General features: G+C 46.1%; 2 protein-coding genes across 3 annotated transcripts in view; one reads left to right on the top strand and one right to left on the bottom strand.

The window, feature by feature from the left end:
* Nucleotides 1-8,183, top strand: part of LOC128309540 (uncharacterized) — a 50,036-nt gene extending 41,853 nt beyond the window's left edge. The window contains exon 6 of the mRNA XM_053045957.1: nucleotides 7,750-8,183. Coding sequence (XP_052901917.1) covers nucleotides 7,750-7,839 — 90 coding nt within the window. The 3' untranslated portion in view covers nucleotides 7,840-8,183. The remainder of the gene's footprint in view (nucleotides 1-7,749) is intronic.
* The window catches only part of LOC128309537 (RNA-binding protein Musashi homolog Rbp6), a 76,667-nt gene that overhangs the window by 26,844 nt on the left and 37,069 nt on the right, over nucleotides 1-12,754 (bottom strand). Inside the window, exon 3 of one of the 2 annotated variants that reach the window (XM_053045954.1) lies at nucleotides 10,153-10,173. The exons of the other annotated variant lie outside the window; for it this stretch is intronic. Within the exon in view, the coding sequence (XP_052901914.1) occupies nucleotides 10,153-10,173 (21 nt within the window). The remainder of the gene's footprint in view (nucleotides 1-10,152; nucleotides 10,174-12,754) is intronic. 2 annotated transcript variants of the gene reach the window in all.

Below are 12,754 nucleotides of genomic sequence, written 5' to 3'. Positions count from 1 at the left end.
CAGCGGCGAGCAAATTTGCTACTTTGTTTGCTTGCGGGAAAAATAGTTCACCACGAACACGAACGAAGCGGCCGACCAGTTCTCGATGCGGCTCAAAGGCAAAGGCAACGTAGTAGTACGCGGCGGTTGGAAATTAAACATTCACGGAGCAGCGGTCGCCACACACAGGAACACCGGGAAACGTGCTTTCGTGTGGAAAACTATCTTTCCTTTTGCGCATTTCTTTTCGTAGGGCCTTGCCGCCATTGGTGCGGGCTATCTGGTTCGGACCATTCTACGCCACCATTGCGCTTCTTTTGGGACATCATTCGGTATGGCCCGGTTGGGAGGAATGTGTTCCTCCATTGCATTTTCCTACCAGCGCGCTTAAGTTGTGCATTTTATTGCCAAGTTTCATTGCATTATCATTATTTTGGCACGAATGTGTGTGTTCCTGTGTAGGTTTTGATTTTCGGTGCACTCAAATGCACTTTTTCCTCGCTTTTTTTCGCTCTTCTCTCTCTCTCTCTCTTCTAATGAGGTCCACATTTTCCCATCATTTCCTTGCGCTTTGTTGTTTATCGAATGTTCCAAACGGGGTAGTACAGTCGGTAGGACAGTTGCACCGATAGGAGACCGACCACTCCAGTCCTTTTGCCATAAAGATAAGTGAAAATTGGCCTCAAATTTTATTCTGTTTTTTTTTTTATTTTGCAACGCCTCACCATGGAAGCTAATTTTATAGATTGTTTATTAATGCACGAGTGTTCGTGTGTTTTCGCCCCCAAAGCGCGTGGTTCAAAAATCAAATAGGGGGAGGTTTGAAAATGTTTAGTTTTGACATGTTTATAATTGCATTCCAAGCTCATCATTCTGCACAAGTAAGGCAAACGGTAAAGGGGCGCAAATGGGAGAACTCTTTTCTAGTAGAAGCGCCCCGGAAGCCCCACACACACGCTTGCTAACGATTCATAACGAATACTAACACAGCGGTTAATGTTACAATTCATAATACCGTAACTAGTGGAATTTATCGTATCGTGCCACATTACCAGTGCAGTGCAGGACAAATGAGTGCCTCGGTTTTTAGGAGTTAAACATTTCCCAAGCACACAACAGTGCGCCATCAGCATAAAAGCATCAACATGAATTATGCTGTCGCTACTATCCTCTGCCCTGTGTCTCCCCCCTATCCGATACACCCCAGGACAGCTCGCGGACGATTCGGGCGACCGGTTGGGAAATCGATCAAACTTTATCGATTTTTACACACCTTCACCCTCAACCCCTCGGAGTCCTTCCACACAGGGAGGAACAGGGGCTCGGGGGGGAAAAAACCCCCCGATGGAAAAGCCACATAAAACCGCATCCGAAGGCTCCATAAAGCATATTTGATTACTCGTGCGCAAGTAGTAAAGTAGCGCGGAAAGGGCGCACGGGGTCGCATATCAAACGACCATCATAAAATCGTCCACCTCAAATGATACTAATGTCTGTCCTGTCGAGTGTGAGTCTACCGTAACAATGTATCCCCGGTTGTTTTTTGTTTTTTTTTGTAAATAAGGGACATAAAGGGAAGGAAAATGGCAAAGCATTGTGCGCGTTCGGTTTTACCATATTTTCATTGCGTTAAACCGGGATGAGAGAATTGATTTTGGCTGCAATGGTGGGTTCAAAAATAGCGAACACACCAGTGGCCTATCTATAAACGGTCGCACAGTCCAACTGATGGACCGTGGCAGAAACCGTGCAGAAAATATAGTTCGACCTCGCTGCTGCCAACGAAACCTCAGTGAAACAGTAAAGAAATCAACAAACGTACCCATCCATTTCGTTATTACTCGACAATATTTTCGTTGTTGTTTTATTCCTACCGTTGCGGCCATCATCCCCGTGTGTGACACCAAACATACCGCACTGAGAAGGTGTGCTGTCTCGCTGGCTATGAGAGGTCATGCCAGGGGGCGAGGGCCCAGGGTATATGCTTTTTGAATCACTGCCAAGCTGACAGGAGACATGCCACCTTCTCCCGGTGTCTCGATGTGTCTCGAGACCCGGGAAGGAAGACCGGCCCAGAATCACAACCCGGACGAACCCATCCGAACAGAGCAAACAAAAAAAACAGACGGATAAACCACACACACACATATTGATGGTGGGTTGTTATATCATCGTTGTCATCATCAACGTTCGTCGAACTTTGCCGGCAAGGTGCGCTCCTCGGGAGCACCATCGATTTTCCGTACCTTAAGGAAACCTTCCCCGGTCTGTAAGAAATGATTTCGTATAAATTTATCCCAGCTCAACTCAAATCGAACCTGCAGCAACCCGTGCGCGACGCCTTCGGGGGTGCAGGGAACGAAGGTGTCCCGGGACCATCGAAATAAATCCTCCAACGTCGTCGTCGCTCACTGACTCGCGCTGTTGCCCCGATGATTTATGGTTGCACTTGAACAAAAAAAAAAAAAACCCGTCCTCGTCCTCGGTGGTGGTGGTGTCGGACGACCCTAGGAGACGGCATCGCCAACCTGCTTTTAAATGATTCGTTGCTTTGGCGAATTGAACCTCTTTATAATTTTGGCACTGGATGGTTTTGGTTTTTTCGCTCTCAATCAAGAAACAGGGGCCATCATGTTCAAATGTACTCTGGGTGGGGGGGAACGAGCAGCAAAGCTTGTTCTCCTCTGACAAACTCACACACCCACCCCCGGTGTGTGAAAAACAACAAACAGTTGCTCAGGAAGCTTTTCTCTATCGGGAGACTTAGACATCGCCAAGACATCCTTGCATTCCTGATGTGTGGAATAGGAACCGCCAGAGCATCTTTTACCTGCACGATTTGGCAAAGTGGCTCAAGGAAGGTTATATTGGAAGAAGAGAACAGGCAAGCAAACCTCCCGTCGTACACATAGGATTAAGACTGTGAAATTGCTGGGAAACTGATGACGTTCTGGCAGGGGAGTGTGGAAAATTCCATTTGTGCGCCCCCCTTTTGTCTTGTTCACAATGTCGTCGGTGTTTTTCTTCGGGAACCAGCCGGAGTGGCTTATCGCAATGTGAACGTCTGCGAAAGGTGGAAAAAGGTAGCGTTGGAACTCAATTCGCTTTTTCTCAAACCCAACGGTGTGTGGCAAGATGGCGGCATTTCCTCAAGATTTCTATTCGAGCCTTTGGGGAGTTATTTTCACTCCGTTTCACAGTCAATTTTGCCACAAATGATGTTGTTGCTGATTTGACAGACATCCGGGTCGCCCCAGAATACAGTGCTGGTGGGCTTGCGATTCAAGTGTGTACGTGACCGAAAAAACACCGAACGATGAAATATTTCACCGAATGCACACGACCATACATTCCTTCCGCTCAGGAATTGTGACATAGGAGGAGCTCACAAGTGGAAGGAATCAACCGTAATAAATACGCACATCCCGAAAAAACAAAACCCCAATTCTTCACGGTGCTTACAGTGATGTATTGTCCTTGACAGTTTTGCGTGGCCCTGCGCGGTCCCATACGGTGTTCTGGATGTAATGGAGCGTATCAAATTGATTGGAAGGAACAGATTTTTCATTTCTTACGCCACAACAGTACAACAAAGCACATTCCAGCACCGTGTCATCGTCAACTGTCGACATTAGCTTAACGTACTCAACCGGAAACGGAGCATAATGGAGCATATTCGCATATTCGCGTGAAAGAAAAGAGCGGACAAAGGCTGGTTCCTGAGTAGTGGAAGCATTTTAAAAAGGTTTTATATTTGTACTTTTTAAACGAAACCACTATTCAATCACTGTGGACATTAAAGTGGCCGTAGAATAGTCGCTTAGGCCAAAAGCTCCCCCAGGGGTAAAGCTTTAATGTAGTAGTACGTCATCGGAAGCCATATTCAGTTAATACGCTGGGATAAGAGTTCCAGCTATCCGATAAACTGTCGGAAGTCTGTCGGATGTGGTGTAATCTAGTGGCAGGTGCTACCCTGGCGGTGTCTCAATATGGTTCCCCCCCGGGGGGGGGGCCCTCTATCGTACAGCACCCATTCCAGTGATTAATCAGCGTAAACCGATACGATTAATCAATTGGAAGAATCCATACATATATTGCCCATGTCTCCCATGATACACACACCAGAACCTTCCCAGAATAGTCTCGCACAGCGGAAATGGTAACTCTATACGGCAACATCCTGGACGTAACGTACCGTGTATGGAATATGATGCGAGCTTGCTTTGTGTCCGTCTGAACTCATGATGGTACCTGTCAGCGGACGGAACGCGCGGTGCAACGTCTGTGTGGAGTGGCAAGCGGGGAATTGTGCTGTCCCTTCCGTGTAAAGCGTGAGTTTCGCCTTTGACAGACATTAATTCTGTCGACTTCAATCGCGTACAGCCCGGGGATGAGAGCGGAGATGATGTGACAACGTGTTGTACTAATCTTTAAAGAAGTCTGTCGTCCGTCCGCGCTTTGAGTTGCAATAATGCTCGCCAAAACGAACCGGCTGACCTAAAATATGCGAGAAGCTTCCACAGTCGTCATCCTTATCGCACAGCGGTTGCAAAACGTAAAAGTTTACTCACAAGAACATGTGAAGGAAAATAAAGTACGATGACTTGACGATGTATTTATAGACCTCCAGGGGAAGCCTTACAGTGCGCGAAGATACATTCTTCCTTTTAGAGCCTACAACCTTTCCACACAAACACACACAGACACATGTATGTTGCACGGTCGTGTTCTCGTTCGTGACGGTGCCGTTACAAGAACAGCCTAGACGCTGGGCGGTCTTTACCACCTCCGCTTATAGTCGAACGATAATCGGCTAATGGAAGCTTGCCAACTGCACTCGAGCACTCGAGTACAACACGCCAACCCAGGCCACAGGAAATGGTGGTACCAAAAGGCAATGTAAACCCGGCCGACAGAGCTGAAGAAGAGAGGTCCTACAAAACGACCTTCCGTGCACCCGGGATCGGCCTACACCACACGCCAGTTAGGCACTGTGTAGGCGTTTTGCCCGAGGATAAAATCATCCTGCTGCCAGCCAGAGAGTGCACTTTGGAAAAAGTTCCCCACTTCCCCGCCCTCAACACATCCTTGCTTCTCAACTCCTTTTTTCAATTCCGTCAACGCTTCCCAACTGCACCGGTAATTAAATTTTCGCTTACATTCACATCCCCACCCTGAACGGCTTCTTCCTGTTCCGCCACGTCGATCCCCACGCCCATGCCTCACGTGGCGTGGCTATGTTGAACGAGGTTGACAGTGCACAATGACGGAGAACCGGCGGGTTGGGACACAGCGTTTCAAGCCGAAGGCCACAAGCAAAAATAAAAGAACGACAACTCATTTCACATTCACCTGTGTAGAATCAACCAACCATCGACAACCGACCGAACCTCCGGATTGCTTATGGTTTGTTAGGAAGAATTGGAGCGGGAGTTGTTCGCTCCGTCATCCTGCAAACCGAATGGATAAGGTTGCCCGTTTCCGTCCCACCACTACGTCCAGCCCACCCCCGGTTCGTCCGCCGCATGAATATATGGAAATAATAATCCAATTTAAAGCGGAACCTTTATCGGTTCATACCGCGAGCAAGGAAGCGAAACTTACCCGAAAGGTATCTTAGCAGCATGGCCGATGCCAGCCACAGCAGCGACCTCTGGAATTAAGTTACCCAATCAGCACACGCTGGTTATTGGATAGAACTCACGCTCACCACCGCCTGTAGGGGCACTTTGTAGGGTTTCTACACCGTTTGTGCCAAGTGAAGAACGGCCCTTCGGAAGGTACACACTTGTAAGTTTTCGTCACGACGATCGGCAACGTGCTCGCCATATTCCCCTGGGTCGAGGGAAGAACTTTTCAGCACAGGAAGAACAGAACTTCCTTTTTACAACAATGGCACACTATAAAGGGAAGTCCTTTTCGAGGGGAACACTATAGCAGTTTCTAGGTTAATACGTTTTAATCTCATAAAAAAATCCTCCCGCATGAACAGGAAACACCTCACGGTGGTCGTGTGCTGCATGGTGAAGAATGCTATAAAAAGGACGGGCTTTACAACGATAAAAACCACCAATAATCGATCACAGTGTGTGACAGTGGATGGTTTATGTGTTTCACTTCCCTGCTACCCTGCTAAATTCCACTCATGGGGCTGCTCAAATGCTTTTGATGATTTGCGACAAAAAAGAAATGAAGTTTTTAAAAAAAATCGATCGAGCACATTCACCTAAAAGTAAGCAGCAAAAAAAGGGATAATGCACTCCGGAAGCTATAATAAGTGGGGAAAAAATGGTTAAATAGTGAAACACAAAGGGAAGAACCATAATGTAGATATGGTAGCATAGAGAACAAACCACATCAAACAGATCATTAGAGAAGTCAACTTAATCGAGCGATTTTTGTTTATATAGCATAACTTTAGGCGTATACCACTTCGCCTAAATGTATGCAAACTGCATTGATTGAATTGATTTCTTTTCCCGGCATAGTGGATTTTTGCTGCTCCAGTCATGTTTAGACCGTACGTTATTCTTATCAGTGTGCTGATATATTCGTGTGCTGTCTCCCGAAATTTATATGCCCAATCACCATTCGGCACCACGACCTGCTTTTATGGTGCCTTCCGTTTTTGGAACTGGATCAAATAAAACTCGTCAGCGCAGTACGCGCACCCGCCAAAAAGGAAAACGGACGGTACTGTGGATATGTGTTATGGTGTCGAAGGTTTTCTTTTTGTTTTGCTCCAAAACTTGCCAGCTTGTCGGCTACACTACACTCAGGAAACATCATGGTTTGTATTTCGACACCACATCCCATGGTGCTGCTGGGTGCCCCTCGAGCGATCAAAATTTATTTATTTGTTTTAGCCCGATAAACAAACTTGCTCGTGCTGCAGATAGTTGTAGGACGCGGGGGCGGGTATCGTCCGGGCTGACTTTTGCATTTTGATGGCAACAAGCTTCCGTTCCGCGTTCACGCTCCACTATTCCACCCACCTGGTTCCCGCAACAACAAAAAAAAGGAACTGCGCTCATCATCCGATTTCGTGCCGCGGGGTCACAAGTTATTGATTGCAACAACAACAGCATGAAGAAGGGACCACAAACAGATTATTACACAACATATTCCCACAACACAATTCCGCGCTTCTGAAATCCGCGCACAAATCCGATTTCGATACCAGCCAAACAAAACCATTCCATTTGCGTACGGTGAAGCATCTCATCCTCATTGAGCCGATTTTCCGCTGACAATTGGATCATGGGATGTGGATGTGGTGGCGCGCACGTTATTGCTTCTTGACGTGCCCATTATTGGATGGACTTTTATTGGCCATCCTTTTTTTTTGCTGCAAGTTCGGTTCACAAAGTGGGACTCAATGGTCTACCACACGCGTCTTCCGCGCCTCGTAATCTGCTGTGTTGTGTGCCCACAAGGCTCGACATTCGTATGGCTTTGCGTGCCTCATAATAAAGCGCGATGAAAGTGGTCCCACAGTTTGACATTTTGTGCTGATGTAATGAGACACTGGGGAGGGGGGGCCGCAACAAAAAAAAAACAAGAGAAGGATCACGTTGTTGATGAAGCCTCGGGGAAAATGTGTTGCGTAAACGGTTCCAAAAGAACAGCTGGTTGCATCACTGCCCATTTAGCATCGTATTGCATATCGTAATGAAATTCTTCTGAAGGATGTTCTAAATTTAGTACTTAATACTGAAGTGATTCACAATTGTTCTAACCTCTGCTTTTTTCTTTCTTTCTCCATTGCAGATTCTGGTGTACAACCAAAAGTATGAACCGAATCCGGAACTGAACCAGGCCCTCAGCTACCGCGAGGAGTACGAGAAATTGGACAAATAAATAGATCAATAGGCAGGAGCCACCTGATCGGATTGACACCGTGCCCTTACACACGTGCCTCTTTCATCTCACGGGACAGGATGAGTAGCGGACCACAGTGTGTGTGTTTGGGTGCGCGCGTCTTAATGAATAAATATAGCTAATCGATCCGTTGTGTTGACCCCCACGGGAAATGTGTGCGCGCTTTCCCCTCGCCGTTCGGGCACACTCATTGCTTGTTGTATTCGATGTTGACTGTAGCGACTATAACGTAGAATCACTTGAAAAACACAAAAAGAAAAACAGTTTAATTGTTCCAAGCCCGCAGAACTGCATTTGCATTTAGAACGTTTTGGCTTCTCTGTTCCCTCAATGTGCAATGCCGGTGCTTGCGTTCGCACATTTGCTAGCGTTTATCAGCATCGTGCAAACAAAAAAAAATGCATCCCATCATAAACACACAATAAATACAAATCGATGTTTCAACCCGCCTAGTGCACGATGCGCAACTGCATGGTATAATATGTGCGGCGCGTGAAAGAAATCATCATGATCGACATGAAATGAATGGAGTATAGAAATAGAAGAGGAAAAAACAAAAGAAACAGTCACGACACGATGTGCACAACAACGGCGCGGGCAGCGCATCTGTGGCTGCTGTCACTGCAAATTGAATGAATTAATCGATTGATGCGAGTCGACACCACTTCCTGCCTGCCTGCCTGCCTGCTTGCACAGTATCAAAGCCCCCGTACATTCCTTGGTTGAATTATACATTAGATAAGGTTTGTGCCGTCCCATGGAGGAGGAGGTTAAGTTGAGTTTCAAGAAGTCAACAGAACACTGTAGCACCCTTGATTGAAGTTCCCACAAAGCCACCCATTTTACCCTCGTGTAGTACTACGCCACGCACAAAGAGGATCCATTGTGATGGTCGTGGTGGTGATGGTGGCGAAGAGACCTAAGAGCATCTACTCCTCCACATCATCATCATCATCATCAACGGACGTCGACGTCGTTTAGATTGTTCTCGTTCTCGCATGGTATCGCAGCCGGGGAAGGATGGATGCACCAGCACTACCGCCCTTTGAAGATGCTTCCCGAATGATTTAATCCATCCGGCATGTGTGTGTGTGTGCGTGCATCACCCACACCTATCCAACATCGCCGATCGATTAACTGCAGAAGGAACAGAGCGATGCTGAGCAGTTGAGATGTTGATAAGTTCAACAGATTCAGCCTCACCAGCGGGTATCATCATTCTTACTGGGTGATGATTGTGTATGTGTGTGTTTGTGTTTGTTAAAAGATGATCTCAAAATGCACAATGATAAACATTCAGCTGAAGCATCACATCACTCTGCGTTGTCACTCGATGCGCACGATGAGCAAATGGTGAGGCCAAACGTGTTGGTCTCTCAACGCTTAGAAAGGCAAACGTGGATAAGCTTTCGATACAAATAACAAATGCCGACTTAGATTATGTTTCCCAAAACAGTGGAAACATTCCACAGTCAATCTGATTCTTACTTTAGTTTAATTAATTTGTGTCTGCGTACTTGAAGCAGACAAAACTAATTTAATATCTGCGCTGAGCCCGGTGGGAAACAAAAACCCACCGTGCAGGTTATGTAATTTCACCACCATTTACCAAATCCCTTCCGGAACGTGGTTGAGACCTCATCCTTTCACATCGTGTTGCTCCCACTTTGATCTTCTGAGCAACATTGGGGTAATGCTTTTTAGCACCAAAGTTAAGAAAAAGGGGAATTATGTGCGTTGTCTGTTTGCCACCATCCATCCCACCGCCATCCGCCCCACACCGATTATTGCTGATGAAAGGATGGACAGACAAGCAAAAAAACAAACTAGTTCCTCTCCACAAGGGTTTAACGCATTCGTGGGGAAGCGCAGTGAACCGGGGGGAGGAGCCCGCGTTCGTTCTCATCAAGTGTTCCGGGTTGCGATCTTCTCTCTGCTCCCTGCTTTCACAATAATTCAGAAGCCTCAACTGGGGGCGATGAGGGGTGTCTCATAATGCGATGAAGGGATGGACGGACCGTGGACACGCCACATGGGTTACATGGGTGCAAAAGTCTTAATATCCACCGAAAAGCTTGGAGAGGGCGAAGCAGCACCACTTTGCTCTGATTCATTCATTCCAGCCGCGACTCATTTGCCGGCGCCCCCGATATCCTTCACACAAGATGGTAGAGTGGAAGATGCTGGTCGGTTCTTGGTCGCACTTGTACGTATCTGTGAGTGTGTCTTTTCTTTTGGTTTGGTTTCATTTCGCATTCACCTTTCCTCCTCCTTCTCCTTCTCCTCACTTACCCAAAAGTGGCTCCGTGCAATCTATAACGAGAGAAAGAGAAGAAGGAACAAGAACGGACAATGTTTTACAAGTTTGTCTACTTGTGGGGACGACACCGGGCGCAGTACCGGGCGGGTTGTGTGTTTGCTGTTGCGAATTATGCTGTGTGTTGTACGGTTTATACATGGGGTTCTGTTGGTAAGTGTTATGCTGAATGCTAACAAGAACAAAAAAAAAATAGGAAGGTTTAACTAAAGATGGATTGGGTGCCGTGCCGTGTGTTCCATCCTGAACGTAACGCAAACGGTAAAAAAATATACAGTGTGAGTATGTGTGTGTGTGTGTGTGTGTTTGTAATTAATATAAGTGTGCTTATGTGTGCTGGGAGGGGGGGGGGGGGGGGGGGGAGTTGGTTCGGCACGCAAAACAGGTTGAGTACAAACAAAATCAAAAACAAAAGAAAAACCGAAAACTAAAAACAATTCCATTTGCAGCGCGCACACACACACACACACACCGGAGGAGAGAGAGGGAGAGGGAGAGAGAGAGAGACCACATGCCACATATTACGCTAAGAACAATATAATACCACAACAGAGGCAGAGCAATGCATTTAATTAATTCATGTTAAATTATGCTTACGGTTAGTATGGGAAAATCGGTAATCAAAAAATAAGTGAAACAAAATTCGAGTGTCAAACACCTCTCACTCACAAACTGCGGGCAACACAAGGATGGGTGGACAGGCAGGCAGGCAATTGTGCGGACATAATAATATAGGCGAAATAGGCAAGTAATGTTGTTGGGACATACATCGGAATGCTTATTAAACAACAACCTCAACCTCAGCACGATTAAACGCAAAGTATCCTTTTACGAAAACAAATTATCCTTTTCGGGAGGGGGGAAGGACACAAAAACAAAAGAAAGCGTTATTCATCCCCTACCTATCCTTCAACGCTGAAACGTACTGAAAATAGGATCAAATTCCGTACACAAACGAGCACGTGATGAACGGATGAAAGTAAAGAGATTTTAAGGCGCTTTGCTCTCTGATGTACAAAGAAAAAGGAAACATTCTTCCTTCTCCCACATTGCCGGGTATGTGATTTAGTTGCTTGATTTACGTTCCAACGCACTCAGACTTCCATTTATGACGGTGGGAACGCTTGACACGCAAAACTAATAAGGATCCATTTGTGAGCGCTTTACACCATTTCAGCGCGGTAATCAACACGCAATGGTCATTTGGCAAACATTGCATACGATCCCTTTTTTTCTGCATGGTAACAAAAAAAACAACACACATGGTTACAACAATTAATCTCCAACCTTCCCTGATGCACGATCATCGGCCAACACATTTTTGTTCACCACGCACCACCACCAAAATGGTTCGCTTTTCGATCATGCCCGACCATTATCCGATCCGACCGACGTGCCCCGTTGGGACGACATTAATTAAGCGTTAATTGCTATCGTGACGTGCGTGTCACGAGAAGGGAAAACTGAAATCTTATCGTCCTCCTGTGCAGTGGTGTGGCAGTAGAGAGATCGAAGATGTGTGTGTGAGAGAAGGGAAAGAAATTAATGCTAATGCTCTCTCAAGCATCTCACGCTCCCTGGAGGAGGGGCTCACATTTATAAAAAAAACAACGATTTTTCTGTACAACAAATCCCATCAATTTCTTAAAGTATTGCTTAAATTAATTAAAAGCTTTAAAAGTTTTTACCCGAACGAACATTTTTAGTACAAATGTACACGCTACCAGGCGCCTCCATTTAGTACAGCAGCGCACAATATACTAATAGTTTTGGTGTTTTTGATATCCCTTTTTACATTGCAAATCGATTATCGAAGTAGAAAACAAACATCGTTGTCCTGCTTCTTTAAGGCACGATATTCTTAGGCCACATTTGGCCCACATCCGGACAACGACAACGGCCTGGCTCACTAATGATCGTGACGACCTTAGCTCAGAAGATTTATTCGTAGAAACTTTGCACCGGAAACGGCTCATCCAAATGGAAATACTGTCCAGATCCAGAAAACTTTCTGCTATTCCCCTCGTTTCCCCACTACTCCGTTCAATACTGTAATGGGATTCGAAAAGCCCATCAAGACCCCCATCCTGTTCCATCGTTGGAATCGCTCATTCCCTTCCTCAGAATCAGGTCCTCTCTTTCGTTGCTAGGGTTAGTTTCCTTTTCCTTCTAGAATTTACCAAGAATTGATCAAGCGTTAATTGAAAGCTTTACGTTACAGCACTAGTGCCGGTTTCGCAATAAACTTGTGCTGCTTTGTTGCGTGCGTGAGTTGTTCCCATTCGACACAGCTAGCGAGCAATGGACCGGTAACCTTTCCTGGCAAGCCGGTGGTGCCGGGGATAAAGAAGGTTGAAGCTTTTCTTCGAAGAAGTAAAAACGAAAGCGATCGTTTCTTTCTACGGTGAAATGTGTAGCAGTAATAGGGTAGCGGTCATCTTGTAATTGTAATCACAAACGGCCAAATAAATGAAAGGGAGCGGAAAAAAGGGCACATGAATGGCAACAAGAGGAAATACATGGAAAAAAATCCGCAATGCCCAATCCACCGGAATGGGCGGAATGAATATTCTCAGA

The sequence above is a fragment of the Anopheles moucheti genome, chromosome 2, assembly GCF_943734755.1.
Source record: "Anopheles moucheti chromosome 2, idAnoMoucSN_F20_07, whole genome shotgun sequence".
In the NCBI taxonomy this organism is placed as follows: Eukaryota; Metazoa; Arthropoda; class Insecta; order Diptera; family Culicidae; genus Anopheles; species Anopheles moucheti.
The sequence above is the reverse complement of the archived record's forward strand: the minus strand, read 5'-3'. Positions and strand labels throughout refer to the sequence as shown.